The sequence below is a fragment of the Zalophus californianus genome, chromosome 6, assembly GCF_009762305.2.
Source record: "Zalophus californianus isolate mZalCal1 chromosome 6, mZalCal1.pri.v2, whole genome shotgun sequence".
NCBI classification, from domain to species: domain Eukaryota; kingdom Metazoa; phylum Chordata; class Mammalia; order Carnivora; family Otariidae; genus Zalophus; species Zalophus californianus.
In genome coordinates this window covers 90,678,491-90,704,710 of record NC_045600.1, presented here as the reverse complement: position 1 = coordinate 90,704,710, position 26,220 = coordinate 90,678,491, and the positions used below count along the sequence as shown (strand labels likewise).

The 26,220-nt window shown below is 41.1% G+C and overlaps 1 protein-coding gene across 5 annotated transcripts in view; it reads right to left on the bottom strand.

The window, feature by feature from the left end:
* The window catches only part of GALK2 (galactokinase 2), a 132,889-nt gene that overhangs the window by 7,806 nt on the left and 98,863 nt on the right, over nt 1–26,220 (bottom strand). For all 5 annotated transcript variants that reach the window (XM_027569735.2, XM_027569734.2, XM_027569736.2 and 2 more), the window contains one exon: nt 13,088–13,289. In XM_027569735.2, the coding sequence (XP_027425536.2) occupies nt 13,088–13,289 (202 nt within the window). The remainder of the gene's footprint in view (nt 1–13,087; nt 13,290–26,220) is intronic.

Sequence of the window (26,220 nt, the reverse complement as noted above, 5' to 3'; positions counted from 1 at the left end):
ATTCAGTCAAGTAGCAGGCTATAAAATCAATGCACAGAAATCAGTGGCATCCTATACACCAACAACAAGACAGAAGAGAGACAAATCAAGGAGTCGATCCCATTTACAATTGCACCCAAAACCATAAGATACCTAGGAAAAAATCTAACCAAAGAGGCAATGGATCTGTACTCAGAAAACTATAAAATACTCATGAAAGAAATTGAAGAAGACACAAAGAAATGGAAAAATGTTCCATGCTCATGGATTGGAAGAACAAACATTGTGAAGATGTCAATGCTACCTAGAGCAATCTACACATTCAATGCAATCCCCATTAAAATACCATCCACTTTTTTCAAAGAAATGGAACAAATAATCCTAAAATTTGTATGGAACCAGAAGAGACCCCGAATAGCCAGAGGAATATTGAAAAGGAAAAGCAAAGCTGGCGGCATCCCAATTCCGGACTTCCAGCTCTATTACAAAGCTGTCATCATCAAGACAGTATGGTACTGGCACAAAAACAGACACATAGATCAGTGGAACAGAAGAGAGAGCCCAGAAATGGACCCTCAACTCTATGGTCAACTAATCTTTGACAAAGCGGGAAAGAATGTCCAATGGAAAAAAAGACAGTCTCTTCAACAAATGGTGTTGGGAAAATTGGACAGCCACATGCAGAAGAATGAAACTAGACCATTTCCTTACACCACACACAAAAATAGACTCCAAATGGTTGAAAGACCTAAACGTGAGACAGGAGTCCATCAAAATCCTAAAGGAGAACACAACCTCTTCGACCTCAGCCGCAGCAACTTCTTCCTAGAAACATCGCCAAAGGCAAGGGAAGCCAGGGCAAAAATGAACTATTGGCATTTCATCAAGATCAAAAGCTTTTGCACAGCAAAAAAACAGTCCACAAAACCAAAAGACAACCGATAGAATGGGAGAAAATATTTGCAAATGACATATCAGATAAAGGGCTAGTATCCAAAATCTATAAAGAACTTATCAAACTCAACACCCAAAGAACAAATAATCCAATCAAGAAATGGGCAGAAGACATGAACAGACATTTTTCCAAAGAAGACATCCAAACGGCCAACAGACACATGAAAAAGTGCTCAACATCGCTCGGCATCAGGGAAATCCAAATCAAAACCTCAATGAGATACCACCTCACACCAGTCAGAATGGCTACAATTAACAAGTCAGGAAATGACAGATGTTGGCGGGGATGCGGAGAAAGGGGAACCCTCCTACACTGTTGGTCGGAATGCAAGCTGGTGCAACTACTCTGGAAAACAGTATGGAGGTTCCTCAAACAGTTGAAAATAGAGCTACCATATGATCCAGCAATTGCACTACTGGGTATTTACCACAAAGATACAAATGTAGGGATCCGAAGGGGTACGTGCACCCCAATGTTTATAGCAGCAATGTCCACAATAGCCAAACTGTGGAAAGAGCCAAGATGTCCATAAACAGATGAATGGATAAAGCAGATGTTGTAGATATACAGAATGGAATATTATGCAGCCATCAAAAGGAATGAGATCTTGCCATTTGCAACGACGTGGTTGGAACTGGAGGGTGTTATGCTGAGTGAAATAAGTCAATCAGAGAAAGACATGTATCATATGACCTCGCTGATATGAGGAATTTTTAACCTCAGGAAACAAACTGAGTGTTGCTGGAGTGGTGGGGGATAGGAGGGATGGGGTGGCTGGGTGACAGATATTGGGGAGGGTATGTATTATGGTGAGCGCTGTGAATTGTGCAAGACTGTTGAATCACAGTTCAGTACTTCTGAAACAAATAATGCAATATATGTTAAGAAAAAAAAAAGAAGAAGATAGCAGGAGGGGAAAATGAAGGGGAGTAAATCGGAGGGGGAGACGAACCATGAGAGACGATGGACTCTGAAAAACAAACTGAGGTTTCTAGAGGGGAGGGGGTTGCGGGGATGGGTTAGCCTGGTGATGGGTATTAAAGAGGGCATGTTCTGCGTGGAGCACTGGGTGTTATGCACAAACAATGAATCATGGAACACTACATCAAAAACTAATGATGTATGGTGATTAACATAACAATAAAAAAATTAAAAAAAATACAGATCCTTGAGGTTTGCACATCAGAGAAGCAATACAAGACTTATGAAAACCAAAACCTTAGAATCCCCCAAAAACCACTTCTTTGTGGTGACTGAATGGGAAATAATGTGGAAGGGTTAGTCAAAACAACAAAAGCAGCCTCTGCCTTATCATAAGTGTGATCTATGAAACGAAACAACGGCTAGGGCAGATGAGAGATAAGATTATAAAGAATGTTCCCTTTGATCCTTTTATCACTGAAAAGTACATCCATATAACTAATTTTCCAGGCACCTAATATAGCCTGATGAAAATGTTCTACTCTAAACGAACTGATTGGACCATGAAGCACTTACTAAGATACAAGGTACAGAAAAAGGTACAGGGATGGAGGGAGATCCAGTAAGACCCAGCTCTGCTATAAACTACAAAGAAGGAAAGAAGCAAGGGATTGTATTGTATTGTATTTCAATTCAATTTTATTTATTTCAAAATATTTATATAATTATTTCCAAATATTCTGAATTTAGAGACAGGTATCTCTGTAACCCCAGCCCAGCACAAATCCAAACATTTGGTAGCTTCTAATAAATCCTTGTTGGATTATTATTACATTTGTTTTAAAATATCAAAATATAAATTCAAGCCGTTTATTTTGTTATTAAATTAAGGTTAGAAAACTTCAGTTATGTGAAACAAAGTATAATAATAAAGAGACCATGTCCAAACAATTATAAAATATCTCTTTTGAATGAACAAAATATATATATTTTTAAAGATTTTATTTATTTTTGCAAGAGAGAGAAGAGAGAACACAAGCAGGGTGGAGCGGCAGGCAGAGGGAGAGGGAGAAGCAGGCTCCCCACTGAGCAGGGAGCCCAATGTGGGACTCGATCCCAGGACTCTGGGATCATGATGCGAGCTGAAGGCAGATGCTCAACCAACTGAGCCACCCAGGCACCCCTGAACAAAATATATTTTTTAAGAAATAGCTAAATTTTAAAATAGAATTTTCTGAGGCACAGAAAACAATTTTAAGTTACATGTGAGACAGCTCACATATGTATAATATATATAAATATAAGCTGTTAGTAATGTATTCTATATGTGGAAAGACTTCTAGCTTGTGCTTTAAAGCCTAGAATCTTCTGGCTACAATCTCAGGGAAACAGACCTTCCAGAACAATTTCTATGATTTTTGCAGCCAAGTTGGAAACACTTGCAGATTGTTTTAGATTCAAGAAACCACAAACTTCAAATACTGTTCAAATGAGAAAGTACAAGAAAATATAACTATGTAAGTCTATCTGAGAAATGTAAGCCACTAAAGGCAATGAAAGACCAGTTGAGTTGGTTCCTACAGATGGCATCTACATAATATGGGTGGGGGTGGGTGATGGAGAGGACAGTAAGGAGAAGACAGGCCCAAAGAGAAGTGAGCCCCTAAGTGCAGCTGAAATGGGCCTCTCCCTTTATATGTCAGAGTGTGAAGATTAACCTCAAGATCATGAGAAAGGGAACATACAAATACAGGTTTACACTTCATTCTTCCCTGACATGGTCAGGAGAATGGGTGCAAGAGGCTGAGCAGCAGAGCGGTGGAATAAAGCTTGAAAAGATTTCTGAGGAAGACAGCAAATTAACTTTTGGATTCTTTGCTAGTCTATTAACATTTGTCATTCATCTTCTTTAATAGCTTGGACAATGATGCAGCAATGAGGTCTCTAATTTCACCAAGTGTCAAAACAGAAATAAAAGGCATTAGCTATTTTTTCTTAAGTATAACCAAGAAAACCGATAACGAATGATATAACTGACTTGGTTTCAGAACTGTACTGCGTTTCTCAATGAATCCTACTTCACAATTTAGCTGTATCTTAAAATTTACATTTTGTTCATTTAATAGAGTTATTTTATAATTGGACAAGCTTCATCTTTTCCTTTCATTATTATACTTTCACATAATTGACGTCTTCTAACATTAATTTAATAAAAATAGTAAACAGTCTAACTGCATAAATGTAGTTTCCTTCTCCCTACCTGGTCCTTTCTTTGGATGCTAAACTGATTTTCTCTTAAAGAACAGTAAAAGCCTCAACTGAAAAAAAAATATCCTTTCTTTTTCCCCCTCTTCTCTCCACTTGGGTCATCTAGTACCTTCTTACACAGTATCCTTATAGGCTAGCTACCTAGAGATGCCTTTTGAATATAGTCTAGCTCAGATCACATTAAGATTTCAGCTTGTATGACAGCTGTTGGAGAGGATGCGGAGAAAGCGGAACCCTCCTACACTGTTGGTGGGAATGCAAACTGGTGCATCCACTCTGGAAAACAGTATGGAGGTTCCTCAAGAGGTTAAAAATAGAACTACAATCCAGCAATCACACTACTAGGTATTCACCCAAAGGATACAAAAACACTAATTCAAAGGGATGCATGCACCCCAATATTTATAACAGTTATTTATTTATTTTTTAATTATTTACAATAGTTATTATTTACAATAGCCAAGTTATGGAAATAGCCCACATGTCCATCGATTGATGAATGGATAAAGAAGATATAGTATGTATGTGTATACACACACACACACACACACACACACACACACACACACAGAATGGACTATTACTCAGCCATAAAAAAGAATGAAATCCTGCCGTTTGCAATGGGACATAGATGGAGCTAGAGTGTATAATGCTAAGTGAAATAAGTCAGTCAGAGAAAGACAAATACCATGTGATTTCATTCCTATGTGGAATTTAAGGAACAAAACAAATGAGCAAAGGGAAAAAAAGTGAGAGGGAGAGAGGAAGAGAGAGAGAGAGAGGCAAGCCAAGAAACAGACTCTTACTATAGAGAACTGATGGTTACCAGAGGGGAGGGGGGCAAGGGAGATGGGTTAAACAGTTGATAAGGATGAAGGAGGGCACCTGCTGTGATGAGCACAGGGTGATGTATTCGAGTGTTGAATCACTATATTGCACACCTGAAACTAATATTACACTGTATGTTCAATAATTTAATATAAACTTTTTAAAAATTAAACTTAAAAAAAGATTTTAGCTTGTATGTAGTGCCCTAGGTATCTAGGCATTGAAATCCTTCATTAGCTCAATCAGTTAGTTGTCTTTTCATGCACATAGTTTCCAAGCAGGCCTTCAGGAAAAATAAAGGAATTCTAAAGTGGACCAGGAAGTAAGATTGTCTCTAGCCTTGCTCCTCCTTGTACCCATTTCAGCTTTCCTCTGTCCTATTCTGTCTCCCAAAAGGCAACCAAACTTCTCAGGCTGCCCATTCTTAGTCACACCTTCCCCATTGGTGTTAACATTTTTATTTTATTTTATTTATCATTTATTATTATTATTATTATGGTTGTTAACATTTTTAAAGGGACAGGGAAGTGTGGAGATGATCAGGATTCTTAAACAAAATACTAACCTCCCAGAAGTTGGGTTTATGTACCGGCACCCCAGGCCTTGCCAGGGTCCTTCCCAGCACAACCCACGCCTCCATTGCCTGGCCCAGTGAACAGTCACGAAGCTTCAGGAGCAACCAGAGCTTAAGAGTGTCTGATTTTTCATTGAAACTTTCCACACATTTACCATCTATTACTCTCTATTACCCGTCTTCCTCTCCCAGTTTTAACCACCCCATATCACCACTATTTTTTTCATTCTTCTGCATTCCTCTCTCTTCTTCCTTACATCCACACACAAAAATGTGTGTGTCACAGGCTATCAGATTGGATTAAAAAACAAGACCCATCGATATGCTGTCTGCAAGAGACTCATTTTAGACCCAAAGACACCCCCAGATTGAAAGTAAGGGGGTGGAAAATCATTTACCATGCTAATGTACACCAAAAGAAAGCTGGGGTGGCAATCCTTATATCAGACAAATTAGATTTTAAAACAAAGACTGTAATAAGAGATGAGGAAGGACACTATATCCTACTTAAAGGGTCTATCCAAAGAGATGATCTAACAATTGTAAATATCTATGCCCCTAACATGGGAGCAGCCACTTTTATAAGGCAATTAATAACAAAAGCAAAGAAACACATTGACAACAATACAATAATAATGGGGGACTTTAACACCCCCCTGACTGAAATGGACAGATCATCTAAGCAAAAGATCAACAAGGAAATAAAGACTTTAAATGACACACTGGACCAAATGGACTTCACAGAAATATTTAGAACATTCCACCCCAAAGCAACAGAATACACAGTCTTCTCTAGTGCCCATGGAACATTCTCTAGAATAGATCACATCCTAGGTCACAAATCAGGTCTCAACCAGTACCAAAAGATTGGGATTATTCCTTGCATATTTTCAGACCACAGTGCTTTGAAACTAGAACTCACTCAAGAGAGGAAAGTCGGAAAGAACTCAAATACATGGAGGCTAAAGAGCATCCTACTAAAGAATGGGTCAACCAGGAAATTCAAGAAGAATTAAAAAAATTCATGGAAACCAATGAAAATGAAAACACAACTGTTCAAAATCTTTGGGATACAGCAAAGGCAGTCCTAAGAGGAAAGTATATAGCAATACAAGCCTTTCTCAAGAAACAAGAAAGGTCTCAAACACACAACCTAACCCTACTCTAAAGGAGCTAGAGAAAAAAACAGCAAATAAAGCCTAAACCCAGCAGGAGAAGAGAAATAATGAAGATCAGAGCAGAAATCAATGAAATAGAAACCAAAAGAACAGTAGAAGAGATCAACAAAACTAGGAGGTGGTTCTTTGAAAGAATTAACAAGATTGATAAGCCCCTGGCCAGACTTATCAAAAAGAAAAGAGAAATGACCCAAATCAACAAAATCATGAATGAAAGAGGAGAGATCACAACCAACACCAAAGAAATACAAACAATTATAAGAACATATTATGAGCAACTCTATGCCAGCAAATTAGATAACCTGGAAGAAATGGGTGCATTCCTAGAGATGTATCAACCACCAAAACTGAACCAGGAAGAAATAGAAAACCTGAACAGACCTATAACCACTAAGGAAATTGAAGCAGTCATCAAAAATCTCCCAACAAACAAAAGCCCAGGGCCAGATGGCTTCCCAGGGGAATTCTACCAAACATTTCAAGAAGAATTAAAACCTATTCTCCTGAAACTGTTCCACAAAATAGAAATGGAAGGAAAACTTCCAAACTCATTTTATGAGGCCACCATTACCTTGACCCCAAACCCAGACAAAGACCCCATCAAAAAGGAGAATTACAGACCAATATCCTTGATGAACATGGATGCAAAAATTCTCACCAAAATACTAGCCAATAGGATCTAACAGTACATTAAAAGGATTATTCACCATGACCAAGTGGGATTTATCCCTGGGTGCAAGTTTGGTTCAACATCCACAAATCAAACAACGTGATACAACATATTAACAAAAGAAAGAACAAGAGTCATATGATCCTCTCAATAGATGCAGAAAACGCATTTGACAAAGTACAGCATCCTTTCTTGATCAAAACTCTTCAGAGTATAGGGATAGAGGGTACATACCTCAATATCATAAAAGCCATCTATGAAAAACCTACAGCGAATATCATTCTCAATGGAGAAAAGCTGAGAGCTCTCCCCCTAAGGTCAGGAACGCGGCAGGGACGTCCACTCTCACCACTGCTATTCAACATAGTATTAGAAGTCCTAGCCACAGCAATCAGACAACAAAAAGAAATCAAAGGCATCCAAATCGGCAAAGAGGAAGTCAAACTCTCACTCTTTGCAGATGATATGATCCTGTATGTGGAAAACCCAAAAGACTCCACCCCAAAACTGCTAGAACTCATACAGGAATTCAGTCAAGTAGCAGGCTATAAAATCAATGCACAGAAATCAGTGGCATTCCTATACACCAACAACAAGACAGAAGAGAGACAAATCAAGGAGTCGATCCCATTTACAATTGCACCCAAAACCATAAGATACCTAGGAAAAAATCTAACCAAAGAGGCAAAGGATCTGTATTCAGAAAACTATAAAATACTCATGAAAGATATTGAGGAAGACACAAAGAAATGGAAAAACATTCCATGCTCATGGATTGGAAGAACAAACATTGTGAAGATGTCAATGCTACCTAGAGCAATCTACACATTCAATGCAATCCCCATCAAAATACCATCCACTTTTTTCAAAGAAATGGAACAAATAATCCTAAAATTTGTAGGGAACCAGAAGAGACCCCGAATAGCCAGAGGAATATTGAAAAAGAAAAGCAAAGCTGGCGGCATCCCAATTCCGGACTTCCAGCTCTATTACAAAGCTGTCATCATCAAGACAGTATGGTACTGGCACAAAAACAGACACATAGATCAATGGAACAGAATCGAGAGCCCAGAAATGGACCCTCAACTCTATGGTCAACTAATCTTTGACAAAGCAGGAAACATAGTCCAATGGAAAAAAGACAGTCTCTTCAACAAATGCTGTTGGGAAAATTGGACAGCCACATGCAGAAGAATGAAACTGGACCATTTCCTTACACCACACACAAAAGTAAACTCCAAATGGTTAAAAGACCTAAATGTGAGACAGGAGTCCATCAAAATCCTAAAGGATAATACAGGCAGCAACCTTTCCAACCTCAGCCGCAGCAACTTCTTCCTAGAAACATCGCCAAAATCAAGGGAAGCAAGGGCAAAAATGAACTATTTGGATGTCATCAAGATAAAAAGCTTTTGCATAGCCAAAGAAACAGTCCACAAAACCAAAAGACAACCGACAGAATGGGAGAAAATATTTGCAAATGACACATCAGATAAAGGGCTAGTATCCAAAATCTATAAAGAACTTATCAAACTCAACACCCAAAGAACAAATAATCCAATCAAGAAATGGGCAGAAGACATGAACAGACATTTTTCCAAAGAAGACATCCAAACGGCCAACAGACACATGAAAAAGTGCTCAACATCGCTCGGCATCAGGGAAATCCAAATCAAAACCTCAATGAGATACCATCTCACACCAGTCAGAATGGCTACAATTAACAAGTCAGGAAACGACAGATGTTGGCGGGGATGCGGAGAAAGAGGAACCCTCCTACACTGTTGGTGGGAATGCAAGCTGGTGCAACCACTTTGGAAAACAGTATGGAGGTTCCTCAAACAGTTGCAAATAGAGCTACCATACGATCCAGCAATTGCACTACTGGGTATTTACCACAAAGATACAAATGTAGGGATCCGAAGGGGTACATGCACCCCAATGTTTATAGCAGCAATGTCCACAATAACCAAACTGTGGAAAGAGCTAAGATGTCCATCGACAGATGAATGGATAAAGAAGAGCTGGTATATATACACAATGGAATATTATGCAGCCATCAAAAGGAATGAGATCTTGCCATTTGCAACGACATGGATGGAACTGGAGGGTGTTAAGCTGAGAGAAATAAGTCAATCAGAGAAAGACATGTATCATGTGACCTCACTGATATGAGGAATTCTTAATCTCAGGAAACAAACGGAGGGTTTCTGGAGTGGTGGTGGGGTGGGAGGGATGGGGTGGCTGGGTGACAGACATTGGGGAGGGTATGTGCTATGGTGAGCGCTGTGAATTGTGCAAGACTCTTGAATCACAGTTCTGTACCTCTATATGTTAAGAAAAAAAAAAGAAGAAGAAGATAGCAGGAGGGGAAGAATGAAGGGGAGTAAATCGGAGGGGGAGACGAGCCATGAGAGATGATGGACTCTGAGAAACAAACTGAGGGTTCTAGAGGGGAGGGGGGTGGGGGGATGGGTTAGCCTGGTGATGGGTATTAAAGAGGGCACGTTCTGTGTGGAGCACTGGGTGTTATGCACAAACAATGAATCATGGAACACTACATCAAAAACTAATGATGTAATGTATGGTGATTAACATAACAATAAAAAAATTTAAAGTGAAAAAAAAGTGTGTGTCAGATCTCTTGAAAGTGGGGTTTAGACTTTGGTGTCACATAGGACACAAATACCCAATTGAAAAGCTTTTGCTCGCTCAAGGGAGGAATGGCATTAGTGAGAGTTCCCGGAGGGCTGTCCTCTGAGGTTCGTCGCCACTTAGGACCTTTTAGTAACTGGCAACCAACAGGCATATTTAAAGATATCTTCTGGTCACAGTGACAGCAAAGAAAAAAATAATTATATAAGAAGTTTAAGGACCCGACAACTATTCTGGCCAATATTTACAACATGCCCAAAGGTAACCTTTCAATATGGGAAACCTGGTCCCTATATGGTTATGGAATAGGTAGAAACTTATTTTGATGCTTAGCAATTGACTTCCCAAACAAAAACAACCATAAAAAGGAGAGGGCGCTCCTTATACTAGACACAACTGTATTGTCCTCAGAAAATATAGCAGATGAAAATGGGCTAGACAGAAATATTTTAAGAAATAAAGTATTTAAGTGTTAAATTCAAGTATTAATTAAGCTATTAAGAAAGGAACTTCCAAAAACAAATAAGTGAAATAATAAATAAAAGGTGCATTTCTAAACCCTTTTAAGACATAGCCACTAAATCTTTCACTGGAACCATATTTTTAAAAATATATAGACCTGGAGCGCCTGGGTGGCTCAATCGTTAAGTGTCTTCCTTTGGCTCAGGTCATGATCCCAAGGTCCTGGGATCAAGCCCTGTGTCAGGCTCCCTGCTCGGCGGGAAGTCTGCTTCTCCCTCTCCCTCTGCCTGCTGCTCCCCCTGCTTGTGCTCTCTCTCTTTCTTTCTCTCTCTCTCAAATAAATAAAATCTTTAAAATATATACACATACACAGCCCTGTGGACTGCTAGAACAGAAAAAGACACACGGCTCAAAAGGAAAAGTGGCAGAACTAGAACTCAGCCTTCCTAACTTCAACGCAGTTGGCCTCCTACTACACACACCGCCTCCCCTGCTCAGCATGGTTTTGTTCAATGTTCAAACACTGCACCCTGTAACAACGAAAGTTTCCATTATTAAAGCTTTTAAGCCAGGAGAGAAAAATAGGTAAAAAAACACACACACACAAAAATGACCCACATTCCATATCTTGGTAATCCCAAGGGAAGAGAAAAGAGGTGTGGCAAAAACACTGGGTCGGGAGCTCGGCTTCGCACTGACCCATCACATGGTTGAAATCACTTCACCTCTCAGTGCCTTCTTGGATCTCACAGGTTCCTTCCTGCTCTCCCACCTTACAGTACTATGAGATAATCTCGAACCCAAACTGTGAAATCGGGCTTCCCAAAATGTGGCTTCTAGAGGAACGAGGAAAATTTCTCAGGCGAAAAGCCCAGCAGTCCTCTCGATTCCTGTCTTTCACCAGGGTGATGTTTTGCATCTTCCCTCGAGGCACATCTGGCACCACATCCTGCTGCACTTCCACTACCACCTTTTTCCACCCAAAGCCAGAGTCCTTCCGATGGCCCATGAGGCCCACGTTGTATGCGTCCCCCACAACCTCTCTTCCTTCATCACCTGCCACTCTCTCCTCCTTGACTGCCCTCCAACCTTACCGCTTTGCTAGCTGTTCCTCACACATGGCGGCCATGTCCCCACCTCGGGGCCCATGCACTTGCTGTTCTCCTTTCTTCACTTCCTTTAGGTCTCTGCGCAAACATCATCTCCTCAGAGAAGCCTTCTTCAACCAATTCCTAGAAAGATTATCCACCCAACCTTGGTGCCTTCTATCCCTTCTCTGTTTTTTTTTTTTTTTCCCATAGCACTTATTACTACCACTCGATTTATTTTTAATTGTCCCCTCCCTCTTTCCCCATGAGAATGTAGACTCCAAAAGAGCAAGAGCTGACTGGCCATCCCAGGAAGAGAAAGTTCTTTAGGGAAGTCCAGGAGGCTGGCAAATGCCCCTTCACTGCCTTTCATGTGGAATTCAAACAATCCCACTACCTTCCAGGCAAAGACACTTCTTCCTGATTTCTGCACAAATCATCCCACTTCCTCTGATTTCCAAAACTGAACAATATTTGTTCCTTCCATTTACTGGGCCCTTGATACTTTCAGAAAAGAGCAGTTCTAATGGAACAAGCTCTGGAAGGCTTTTTGGCAATTAGTGAGCAAACTCTGACGTCAACAGAAGGATTCTCATCAATGCTATGTTCAAATCTCTCTACAAGTTGGGTTATACATGCCATTTGTGATCACTGGAGCTAGTTGATTTATACTTTTCAAGCTGGGAGTGTAGCAATGAATGAGGCAAGCCATAGGCGCCAAGTGGTTAATGATATTTTCATGACTAATTGCAGGCAGTTCTGTATCATCTTCTCACAGTGGAAATAACATCTAGCCATTTGAGAGTTCTCCCCATTTCCCCTTCAGTTTTCCCAAGGTCAGTGAAATCCCTTCTGGGTAAAGTGACCATGCTACTCTATCCATTACCCCCATTCTCTAACAATTACAAGGAAGCTGTTGTCAGGCTTTGTGAAAGAGTTTTCCTCTTTACATTTCTGTCTCAACCAACCAGTTATAAAACAGGGTTTCATCAAATCCTTACTTCTCCAACTTGCCTAACCTAAATCTGGGTGGCAGAGGATGCCGGCTTTCCGAGTAACTCCTTCATCAACCTCCCCTGCGCCTGAATACACTCTGATCAGGTTTGAGGCCCTCTTTCTGTTTTCTCCTTTCTTTTGAATAAAGCTACCAAACGTAGGATACCAAATAGAAGATGCTGCAGGGCACCGCTGTAGCGGATACCACTGATGAAAACCTGATGAGAAAGTAACAGCAGCGTCCCTGTCTAAGCAAAGCTCCCCGAAATATACCGAGTCATCCCAAGATGGAAAGATGGGAAGAACTGATTCCACACCTGGAGCCTCATAAAGCTCTGGAGTCAGATCTCCAATCTTTCTCCCTCAGATATTGAGGAGGGAATAAGTTTAGCTCTGTATACAACACCTCAGGAAGTGAGGCACTTAGAGGGTTATGAAAATTGTTTTCATCCATTTAGACAGTTTCCTGGGCAGCGTCGCCCCACCGCTGCCATGCTGCTCTGTCAGCCTCACCGACAGATGTCCACCAGCTGGTCCAGCTCAGGGCAGCTGCACTCGTACAGGTCCCGGCAGCTCGCGTGGCTCTGGTTCATTAACTCCCCCAGCAGCTGGACCGTGTTGTCAGGTGCTTCCTCACATATCTTCTTAAACTGGAGCACCCGCGTAGCCTCGCTGTACACGTGCTTTGCCCGCTGGTAGAGTTTGAAGATGAGCACTTAGGAAGAAAGGGGACGGGCAAAAAGGTTAGAAATATTTACTGGACAACCCAGTGCAAAGAAAAATAGTCACTGAGGACTTCCGTGTCTATCTTCCTTATCAGCACCTTAGACTTTAAATAGGTCTCTCTTTCACCGAAAGAAACCTTCATAGTCTATCTACATTTGTCTCTTTTCAAGTCAGTTTTACTTTTTTTTTGATACAGGACACAGTGTCAGAAGTACACTTTCTTCCCTTCATTCTGCACACTCAGACGTGTGCACACACGTGCATGCAAACTAACTCATCCCACAGGGAGGGGAGGTAATGTGTGTTGGGCGCTCGCTATGCGTCAGGCTCTTTAGAGGCACTGTCTCATAGAGTTCTCCTCAGGGCACTGGGGGAGTGGCAGCATGATCCCTGTTTAACAGATAGCAGACTGAACTCACATGCCTAAGGTCACACATCCAGAAACTGGAGAAGTGGAGTAGTGATCAGGATGTCTGATCCCAGGGCTACATTCTTTCCACTGTGACCCACCAGAAAGGACCACTGAAAATGCTTACGCTGGCAATTCTATTTATAAAAATGTATCCTGCAGATCAGCACAATTACTTATACATGTACACACACACACACATACAGCAGCATTATCTAGCAGAAAATAGGAAACAAATGTCTAATAACAGAAAACATTTTAAAAATTAAGCTACCTCCATTGAAAATGTTACTGCTATTAAAACTCAGATTCTAAGACAATTTACTCTTAGGAAATTATTCACAATCAAGTGAAAAAACAAGATACAAAACTGTATGTACAACTGATACTAATTTTGCATTCACATATACACAATTTATGTAAATTTTAATTTCTAAAACTTCGAAGAAAGCCCCAAAACATTAACAATTATTATCTCTGTGTTACATTATGGGTGATTTTATTTTCTCCTTAACACATTTCTATACTTTCTAGATTATCCACAATGACCCTAACTTCAGTTACAGAAATATGTCCTATTGCAATGGCTTTATCTATAATGCGTACACACTCCCTTGAATAACAACTGGGACCTCCTTACCGTTTTCAACCTTGCTGAAGTGGCTGAGCTGGTGCTGTGGCCCTGGGGAATTTGTGATTATATGGAAGCTACCTAGCCTACTGGAAAGAGCCAGGGCTGTAAATCACAACGTCTGTCATTTCTTCTCAGCTCTGTGACAATTAGCTGTACCCAGCTGCTACCTCTACACGGTTCTATTTTCCCATCTCTAAAACGAGGTTGAGAATTACTTCCAGGTCTAACATTTTATGATTCTATGAAGATCTCCTTCCAAGCCTTCCCCCTTCCCCTATGTTGTTAGATGTTGTAAAGAGGATGCTATGACCATTACCTTCTGTCTGCACCCCCAGTTCTACTCTCAGGAGGCTGACCCATATGATGACACCCCTGGGTTCCCTTGCCGTCTAGACTAGGGAAAGGGAGATCATTGAGAAATGGGAAGGAAGACAGTAGGTCAGAGGATTTATTCCCCAGCTCCCTCCTTGCAGCTGGTTCTGCCACTCCACTGGACAATGAACATCCTCTCGAGGTAGCCTTTTCTACATGACTTGATCCTCCAGTGTCAGCCTCCAGGTTCCTCTCCCTAGACTTTTACTATTTTTTCAGAGGTGCTGTCACATTTCACTTAATGAACCAATAAATTTTATTAGTTTCAGGTCACATTTTTTTCCCTTCCACAGCACTGTCCAACTCTTGGAGATGGGTAAAAAGGCAGCCATGGCTAGAGGAAGTGAAGCCATTCTTAGGATTTGTGTAAAGTTCAGTAATTACAAGGGTGGGGCTACCTTTCTATAAATTAATAAAAAATTAAAAACAGTCTCAATTCAGTCACATTAGGTATATTAAACTTACAGTTAACTACTTACATCAATGAAATGATGCAAAATTCATTTGAATTTTCCTGTTCTCTTTCAAAGAGGACCTAAATTCAGTCATCAAATCTAGTCAGTTCTTTGGCAATGTGTCTTGTAATCATCCCTCCCTTATATTGCCACTGTCATCACCCAAATTTACACTTTTCTTCCTTTCCCACTTGAACTATTTCGCAGTAGTTTCTAAATTGATATTGCTGTCTTAATCTCTCCTCCCTGCAGCCTCCCTTAAGGACAACACTGCCAGACTGAGCTCCTAACAACACAGCCCTACTCAGGTTACTGCCCCAAACCTTTACTGCCTCGCCAGTGTTTCCCATTATCCAGATTCCTGCCCTCAGCAGGCTCGGTCCCAGCAGGAGGTCTTGCCTCCAGCCAAACTCCCCTACTTAGAGTTACTCAAAGGCTCCCCGCTTCTCAGGATACTGGTAGCCACACAGAAATCATTTCCTGTCGTTTCTCTCCCTCTCAGAATTTCACCTGTTTCAGTTTAAATTTTTTATGCTCTGAGAAGCCATGATGGCCCCAGCTGGAAACACTCTCTTGACTCTATACCACTCTTGCATATTCAATTTTCCCAGTTGTCGTTTAAATTTTAGTTGATTTACACCAGGATCCAAACAAAGCCCACACATTATATTTCATTGTTATAGCTCGTAAGTCTCTTTTGGTCAAGAATTTACAGTGATTTTTGATAGTCTGGATTCCCAATGTCATGTATATAAAATACAGGCACATTTTAGGGCCACATCCTGGGATAAAACTCAATATAGTCCATTAGGGACAGTATGTTTTAGTTTTTCTTTAGGATTACATAGTCCTTTAGGATGAAATATTTTCCACTAGGATTAAATATTCTAAAATAGAAACCATCCAGAAAGGTGTTCTATTTTTTTTTAAGATTTTATTTATTTATTTGAGAGAGAGAGAGCACAAGCAGGAGAGGGGCAGAGGGAGAGGGAGAAGCAAACTCTCCACTGAGCAGGGAACCCGATGTGGGGCTCAAACCCAAGACTCTGGGATCGTGACCTGAGCCGAAAGCAGGTGCTCAACCAACTGAGCCACCCAGGTGCCCCCAGAAAGATGTTTTATACTAAACCTTAGGACTCGTGTTTTGCTTTGTGACAAGAAACATTCAGAATGCACCGAGCAGATGATCAGAACTTCACAAACCTGGCACCTTCTCATACCTATTCTCCATTGCAGAGTGTTTCATACAAGGCTTCTGAATAGGAATGTCTACTGAGGACTCTGGCCGGGCATTCTGAAGGTGCATGACGGACCACCATGGCTTACACCACCCCCCCGCCAACGGTAGTAATTCTGACAACAAGGGAGAGGGCAGAAAGGGCATCTGTTTCCAATTGTGATATAAAAATCTTGCCAAAGGCTACAACAGATTTGGAGACCACCCTTTGGGAGGAAAAGCAGTTCTGTGTTGGCTGGACATCACAAATGCTCTCTGGATCCAGGATTCTGGCTTGTTATGTGGTGGCAACTCACTGGGTCTCTTGTTATGCAGATACCAAAAAATCCAAGAAAATCTGAAACTTTATCCACAATAGCTTTCTTCCCTGTCCAGTTAACTTTAAAACTGAATGCTCCAACTGTCTATAAGCTCTTACAATCCTTGAGAGCAATTATTACAGTAAAAGATGAAGGAAGTTGTTTGTTACTATGTTCATCACATGCGTGATTACTTCCAAGGCAAATTTAATTTAAGAATATAACACCAGACTCTATTAGTGTCCTATCATGGGAAATTTGAGGCTTCAAAGCAGGATATACCACATAGACTTTGAAAGATTGAATCTTGGATAATGACTGAGTCTAATCCTGAAACCATGACACAGATTCTAAGATCTAAATGATCACAACCATAAACATTTAAACTGCAAAAGCCATTGAATTAATTCACTTGTATAATAATTCTGTTAGCTCTAAACTTCCCCATCCCTCTGATTTCCTGGGTCAGCACACTCACCACATGGGTTCCTGCCGTAGGCCCCGTGAAAGGAGCTGTTTTGTTGGCCTGGAATGCTCCTCCCCCTGATCTTAACATGGCTGGCCCCCACTTGTCATTCAAGTCTCAGCTGTCACAGCTTCAAGGAGACCTTTCCTCAACTCCAATCTAGAGTAACTCCCTCACATATATATTCTCTCCATCCTATTTTATTCTCCCAACACTTACTACCATCCCAAATGTCTTGTGTATATATTTGTTCATTGGTTTGTGGTTGTTTTTCACCACTAGAAGGTCAGCCCTGGGAAAGAAAGGGCCTTCCTTGTCTACAGAATTTCACTTCTGTATCTTCAGCAGCTAAAATAGGGTCTGGCACACCATAGAGGCTCAATAAATGTCCACTGAAGGAATGGTCAGTTCCTTGTCTTTGTAGCAAAACTGCACTGAAACTTGGCAAAATAAACAATTATGGGACAAATGCAATAGAGAAGACCTACTATTTTGGCAATTTATGCTTACTAGCACCTTCACCAAAAAAGTGGAAAAACTTGACTAAAAGAAATTTAAAAGATAATTAGTAAGCTCCCGTGTCCAAAGTGTACCTAATACCCATTATCACAGAGGTCATTATATATATATACAATGACAGAATTATTTATATTGTGTTTTGCTTCACAGATATAGAAGAAAGGAGATTTCTAAAGCAAACAAGATGTGTTTCAAATAAAAGGGAAGGAAGAGAAATAAATCATCATAATCAGTTAAAATACTTTTTTTTAGACAACCTTTGTAACAAAAAGGTGTCTGCTCACTTTTACCTTAAAAGGATGGCCACATAGCTTCTGATCAGAACCCATCTCTAATCAATGGATCTAAAAAGGGTAACAGATGATTGGGTTTTTTGCTGTGTCTTTAGTGAGAAAGGATGAGAATGCCTGTGACAGAAGTAACACACTGGGCACCATTTTCCTCATAAAAGTTCTAACAACAGCAGGTCAATAGGAGATGGGGGACATGCCTATTCGATTTCTGAAAGAGCCCCACTGGTTTAATTTAATTTAATTTAATTTTTTTTAAAGATTTTATTTATTTATTTGAGAGAGAGAATGAGAGAGAGAGAGCACATGAGAGGAGGGAGGGTCAGAGGGAGAAGCAGACTCCCTGCTGAGCAGGGAGCCCGATGCAGGACTTGATCCTGGGACTCCAGGATCATGACCTGAGCCGAAGGCAGTCGCTTAACCAACTGAGCCACCCAGGTGCCCTAATTTTATTTTTTTACTTAAGAGCCTTTTTATTAACTCAGCTTCTACTAAGAGTGATGACAAAAGCCCTGAATAAGATGGCCATCTAGCATCAGTCAACCAATAGTTCTTATTGAGCACCTGCTACATGTCCCACACCATGCTCCAAATGATAGGAAAGACATGTGAAATAGAAGCCCTGGATATGAGGAACTCAACAACTCAGTTAAACAGAGAAAACAAGCTCTCAGACCACTGGAAAGTGATGAACTGCAGCAGACCTCCAAGTGCTAGAAATGCTGAAGGTGCACTAAGAAGACAGGTAATGGGAAGGATCAAAGGAGAGCCCGAACCACAGAGCTTCCTTGCTGCAAAGAAAGGATGACCAAAGGCCTGAGTTGGGAATAGGCAGAGTGTGTTTACAGACCTGAAGAGAGCAAACTGACCAGGACCTGGGGCAGTCTCTCGATGAGGCTGTCCTCACACCTGAAGTTTTAACATCCTTTGCTACACATGCTACACAAAGGTTACAAACTAAAAACCCATGGTCCACACTCAGCCACAGTGATGCCTTCTTGACCCACGTATTGTCCTCTGAACTGGAAATTTTTATATACGAATCCAGATTTCTGTTTTCCCTTGAAAAATTGAAATCTGGCAGCACTGAACCTATATTCTTGCACAAAGGTTGTTGACTGGAACTGAGGAGCAGCTACCCCTTTTAGAACACACACACTTTATTTCCACAAAGTTCCCTCCATTCCCAATTATCTGACACTCAGCCCACCTCACTAGTTTGCATGGCTGCCTGGTCCCTGTAGGCATCTGCATGTGGGACTCTTTTTCCATAAAACTCTCTATTATAGGAATTCTTGGCTAGAGAGGGAAGAGTGGGCAAACCAAGTGGGTCATCATGCCATAATGAGCCACTGTTACTAACAAATACCACCCCCCCATGTGCACTGCTAACCCCATATTGAACTAAACTCTGTGTTCTAGTAACTTCTACTGTTAGTTCTGCTCCCCAGAGATATGTAAACACAGACAACCCTTGAGAGATCTGAAGAAAGCTCTCATGTCTTATGTTTTTTCACACATTGATGAGGATACAGTTTTCTCTGTTAAAACTGAGGGAACACTAATGAATAAGATGAGCTCTTTACCCTCAAGAAGTAATAGTTTAACAAAAGACAAATGTTGGTGAGGATGTGGAGAAACTGGAGCCCTTGCACACTGTTGGTGGGAATGCAAAATTGCAGGCCCCATGGAAAACAGTACAGAGGTTCCTCAAAAAATTAAAAATAGAACTACTGTATGACCCAGCAATCCCACTCCTGGGTATACGTCCAAAAAAACTGAAATCAGGATCTCAAAGAGATACTAGCACTGCTATGTTCATTGCAGCCCTATTCACAATAGCGAAGATGTAGAAGCAAACTAAACGTCCACCAGTGGATGAATGTAGTTAAAAAAATGTAGTATATACATATAAAAGAATATTATTCAGCCTTAAAAATGAAGGAAATTCTCTAATATACAACAACATGAATGCACCTTGAGGATATTATGCTAAATGAAATAAGCCAAAAAAAGAAAGACAAGTACTACATGATTCCACTTATAGGAAGAGCTAACGTCATTAAATTCACAAAATCAAAGGCTGGAACAGTAGTTACCAGGGGCAAGGGGAAGGGGAAATGGGGACTTACTAATCAACAGATATAAAGTTTCAGCTAAATAAGATGATTATCAAGTAAGATGTACAACAACGTACTCATGGTCAACAATAATATACATTCAAAATGTGTTGAGGCTAAATCTCACATTAACTGTTCTTAACACAGTGAAAAATAAATGAAAATAAATTTTTTAAAAATGGAAATTAAAAAGACATAATTATTTACTAGAGAGAGAGATCACTAAATAAAGACCATAAAGGCAATAGATGCTAAGGCAGCTCCTCAGAGCTAACATGGAAGCACGACACCAAGAGATTGTCCTGATCTGGGTTGACCTGAAAGCAGAGGCTGACACAAAGCCTTGGGTGCAGGTAACAGAAATCTAGGAAGCAGGAACAGAGGAGTAAGGAAAGGGAGACAGGAAAGAAGAAAGGCCAATAGAGGGTGCAGAACAGTGTCCACCACTGTGGACAACTGGGGGCCCAGGTGCTCAGAGGCCTCTCTGAAGAACCATGAAGGTGCCTCAGAATAGGCCCATCAGCAGATGGGAAGCCTGAGGCATTTATCCACAGACATGTCCACTGTGGCCCCCAAATGGGGTTAACTTCTCCATAAAGATGTGCCTGGGCAGCGCAGCTACCTTCAGTGACTTTGGAGAATGCCCCAAGCTGATGAAGACATGCTCACACTGGCTGCTAACATGACATGGGCTGCTGACAAAGCTGGAATCAGGTGAGCCAAGGGGATGGAGCACAGAGGTTATGACCTTCACAGAAGAGGTGAAGCCAGCTGAATTTAAAAGATGAGTTAGGTGCCCAGAAAACCAACTAAAAGGTGGGGTAAAGAGCAAAGAAAAGCACTGGGAACTTAAGGCAGAAGGAACATCATGAGCAAAGACATGAAGATTAAAAAACATGAGGTGCTTTTAGAGAATTCTAAATTCTTAGATGTGACTTGCATAGAACGTGGACAAAGAGCAGAAGCAACAGGAAACACAATGAAAGAGAAAACTGAAGCAGCAGACAGAGGCCAGATCATCAAAGTTTTGTACATTATCCTAAGTAAGGTATTTAAATTAAAGGTATTTAAGTTTAAAGGTATCCTGCAGGTAAGTGGTTCTTGGCCTTTTTAGAGTTAGAGAAACTTTTGAGAATCGAATAAAAGCTAGAGACCCTCCCCCCATCTGAATGCACAAATATCCAAAATTCTACATATAGTACAACATATACACAAGAGGCGGTAAAGCTATCCTTGGATTCAGGTTTAAAATTCTAGCTATAAACAAGAAACCATTACAGGCTTTAGCAACTATGTCAGTCAGGATTCTTTTTTGTAAACAACAGAAACCGACATGGACTAACTTAATCAAAAAAGGAATTTATTTTAAAGATATTAGGGAGCTCACAAAATCTATTAGAATTACAAGAATTCCATATACCTGTTCTCTATTAGAATACAAGAAGACCAGGCACAAATGAGTCAGAAGCCAAGGGAAGCGGGCAGCGAAGAACATTGTCATGGTCACTTCACAAGTCTAGATATGACATCGGACTCGAGATACCTTATCAACAGACCCTGTGCCTAGTAGATTCAAACCCCCAGATATAAGCACAGGAGGAACCTAAGGCCCTTTGCTCACACCCAGGTGACAAGCAACCTGGGAGAGGCAAATCTGACCCTCCAGCTTCTACCATAGGAAGCAAGGCCCACCCTCTCATCAACATGCACACAGCAGATTTCCCTAGGAAAGGGGCCTGTATTCTAGGTAGCCGAAACTATGGCACCCACCCCCAGCAGCAGTGAAATCCCGTGACTCTATTAGCAGTGACGTTTTCTCCTCTCCAGACCAACCACCCAGCTTTCCCCACATGCCTGGATTTCAAGTCTCCCTCACCTTCTACAAGGGTGGTTCCCCCAGTGTGTCCTAGGAGTCTGTCTGAGGAGTGCAGAGTACAGTTAGACCATTGTCTTCCTCATCCTCAATACACAGAGTTTCTTTGTGTAGCCTCATACTACCAAACTGCATAAAGGTTGTGTGGATATGGAAGAATACAAAGCGCTGGTCTTCAGCTAACAAGCTCAAAAATGATAAATATTTGGGGAATCAGGCTTGGGTAAAAACTTCACCTCAGCCTAATTAATCAAAACAAAATAAATAAATATTCTGGTCCGGGAGAACTGGAAATCCTTCTCATGTATGTATATAATTAATCTTTCTGAGACTCTCATACCCCAAAATACTTCCCCGGTGTTTGGGTGAGGGGTTAAAAGCAGTCAAGTCTTTAGTGGCCTTTGCCCCCATGAAGCTGCATGCTATTGGCCAATTTCTCTTCACAACAAAAGGCTCCACTGGGCTAACCCAAGAGCTGTTTTCCAAGAACAGCAACCCAGAGGTAGATGGGGAAAACCACTTCAGAATCTACTCTGGAGTCCTCTGTTTTCCTATGCAGCAAAGTTATAATAAATCCCTGCTCTGAGGCATAGAATCTTGGGACTGTTTAAGCAGTAGAATGGAAAAACACTATATATTCCTCACTGAAGTTGGACTGTGGTTTCAAATTTATTTTCCTAATAATATTTTTCAGAAATGTGACGTTTCTGAAATGGTCAAACCCACAAAAAATGAACTGCTGTTTTCAGCCACATTAGCATCCCATTCCCAAACACTAAATTAAATTAGCATTTTACATTTAAGAGGGAAAAAAAATCTTTACCTGCTCTTAAAAGCAAAACCACAGATGAAAAAAAAAATATATATATATATGCACTTTTGACACAAACCACATTAATCCATGGAAAACTACATTCCAAGAGTCATTTGTGAATATTTTCAAATCCACAGCATAATGCCATCTTGTCTGTGGAGAGTAAGGGCATCCCACATGTTTATAGCCTCCCTTGCTCAGATTTCCAAGAGCAGTGAGAGCCAGCATTGTCTGTGTCACAATAAACTCTACTCCTCTAGTCTTGAAACCTTTGTATCACTCGCTGTTGTCACCCTCACCTGCACTTTATACTCTGGCAACACACAAAGCCCCTATTAACTCTGGGGCCATTCAGATGACAAGACAGAGCCCATCACTCCCTAATCACTGTGTTCCCTTCTAATTACAGTTATCACACACTGCTTTAGGAGGGCAAGGGCTGTGCTGTCTTCATCTTTATAGCAGTGAAGAACACTGTCACAGTTACTTCACAAGTCTAGATATGACATCAGACTCAAGATACCTTATCAACAGACCCTGTGCCTAGTAGACTCAAAGCCCCAGACATAAGACATGCCAGGGCCCCAGGAGGAACCTAAGGCCCTTGCTCACACCCAGGTGACAAGAGACTTGGGAGAGGCAAATCTGACCCTCCAGCTTCTACCATAGGAAGCAAAGCCCACTCTCTCATCAACATGCACACAGCAGATTTCCTTAGAAAACGGGCCTGGATGCTAGGTAGCCAAAACTATGGCACCCACCCCCAGCAGCACTTAAATCCCATGACTCTATTAGCAGTGACGTTTTCTCCTCTCCAGACCCCAGAACCTAATAAAGAGCCTTGAATGTAACAATAAATTCTCAATAATTCTCAACTAATTCTCAATAAATGTCAACTTCTTGCTCCCATCCCATCAGCAAAGGAAGAATCTAAAGCTACTCCTGGATGAGCCGCATTTTTGTTTCCCTCTCTTTCTTGAGGAAACTACTTTCCCATGAACTTCCCAGAACTTCCCTAAAACTTTGTTCTTAGAAAAAGTGAAAGGGCTGGACAATTTCAGGTCATTTGAAAAGGAGCCTAGGGAGTTGGGAAAGAGTCTTGGTCAATGCAGAGCTGAACGAAGGACTATGGAAAACAAGGGTCACACTTGCCTAGAGTTGGCCTGTCCTCATATTTTAGCATAAATAGGAATGAGCTCTTGTCTTTGCTTTCTTCTATTAATTGAATTATGGGGGTGGGGTGGGGTGGGGAATGTAAAGGAGCAAAAAGGACGAGGAGAGGCAAAGGGAAACTCAGTGCTGATCTGAGAAATAAGTAGTATATTTTCATTGGAACACTTCAGTATTTATTTTATTGCTGTCTTCCCACAAAACGCTGAATAAAGGAGACAAGGATTGTGCTGGCCTTACTGATCACTAATACGCAGTCCCTAGCACAGTGCTTGGATAGTTGCCCTTCAACTGAGTACTTATTGAATAAAGGAATAAAAATTGACTCCTATTTACTTATATTACTCATTTATTTGCCATTATGATCAAAAGGTAGGAGTTTGCCAAATTACGACAATAGATTAAGCAAGTGAGAAGCTATGTCATCTGCCATGCAAGACCCACCTCACTTGCCCGGGCTGCTGGCCAGAGTTTGCTTTGGAAAGGGATGCACTAGCGCAGACCAGGAAGGTGGCCTGGGCACAGCACAAGAGGGGAGAGTGAGGGAGCTCTGATGCGGGCTAAATGGGACCCTCCCCTTAATTTCCTCATGGCAAGTACTGAAGACAGTAGACAGACCCACACTACATTTAGACTTTCCAAAATGCAGTGTGATATTAGGGAAGAGAAAAAGGGCGCACTGTCAGGAACATCTCATGAGATGTTCCTATTCTCACGGTGCTGACAACATAACCGGCCATATCCTGCAGAGACCGATGAGGACACTGCTATTTCACGGAAGCCCGTGATTACGCATGTGTTTATGTAGCCCCCCGGGGACTGTGAACGCACACAGGCATGAGTTGGTTTGTGGTCTCTCTGTGTTCGTGTTTATGTGCTTGTCCATAAACCAGCTCTGTGTACACATCAGTTTCTCTCCCATTATCAGATTCTTTTTCCCTTTTGATTTGCATCCACTCTGCCCCCTTTCCCCTATTGGACTAAAACACAGAAATGAAGTATATACCTTGCTATTTTGTGTTAATTGAGTAGAATTTTATATTCCTTGTTCTTAGAACATTTTAAAGTTTCTCGGTAAAAGACTAAATGTTACTGCTATTCCTAGAGAGTTGGTCTCTGGTCTTTTTTGCTGCATCAGTAACCCTTGATAGAATTAAAACTTCCCAGTGGCGCTAACGGACTGCAGGTGCTAATTCTTGTGGTCTCTCCCACCCCATTCCTGCCTAAAGACAATATGAAGAACCATCTTCCTCAAGCGTTTTCTAAAAAAAAAAAACTATGCAATGTCTCTGCCTTTGAACAGAAAGTGGTGCCATGTCATGTTTTCATCAGGAAACCTGCAGCACGAATGAAGATTGATCGAGATCTCTTGAGGCTAAAACTGTGAAGGTCTAGTCAGATACAATGGGTCATTGTTTTGTTGTCATTACTATTAAAATTTGGCAATAACCTGCTCAAAGTCCCTAGATCATACCTGGTTACTTCTCCTGACTTGTGTGGAAACAAACTGGACACAAATTCATGTGGAGAGGGAAAAGTATACAGTTTCTAATTTAGAAGTTCTTATTAGGAAATTTCCTTCCACCTGAAGCTAGGTGCTTTGAAAAATAACAAAGGCATAGGAAGTGAACAACTAATAGCAAACAAGAGATGTTTTCCTGGACCATACCCTAAGACTCTAGAAAAAGAGTCTCCTGAAAAGAGTCTGTGTGAGCTCCACAAGACAAGGGAGAAAGTGACAAACCAAGAACTAGGAAGGATTTCAGCAAAGTGCAGATAAAATGCCAGTGTGAGAGAAATGTCCAACATAAAGAGAGATCACAGTATGTCTAACTTTTAAGTGAAAATACTTGGAATTTGGTCAAGAACAACATTCATTGTTCCAGATGTCTGGAAAGAAATGCCAGCTTCATAATTTTACATGAGAAAGTAAATTGGCTCTCATCACTTAGATTCGACAGGATGAAACTCATAGCTACACAGCACAGGGAAGTGTGGGTGTCATTAGGACTGTTCCCAAAATGTTCCCTGTGCTCCTTACACATGTTAAAACAGACTGCACTTCCCCATCCCCGCTAAAGTTCTTCACGTCCACATGACTTGCTTGAGCCAACGAAATGAGAGTAGGAGTGATGGTGTCACTCCATACAGGATGCTAAAAAGCCAGTGAGTGCTTAGCAATATTCCCCTCCTCTGGCCACAGGAATTATGGACAAATATATTGAGATAGAGCCCTCCCCGCCAAGCCTGGGTCCCTGTATG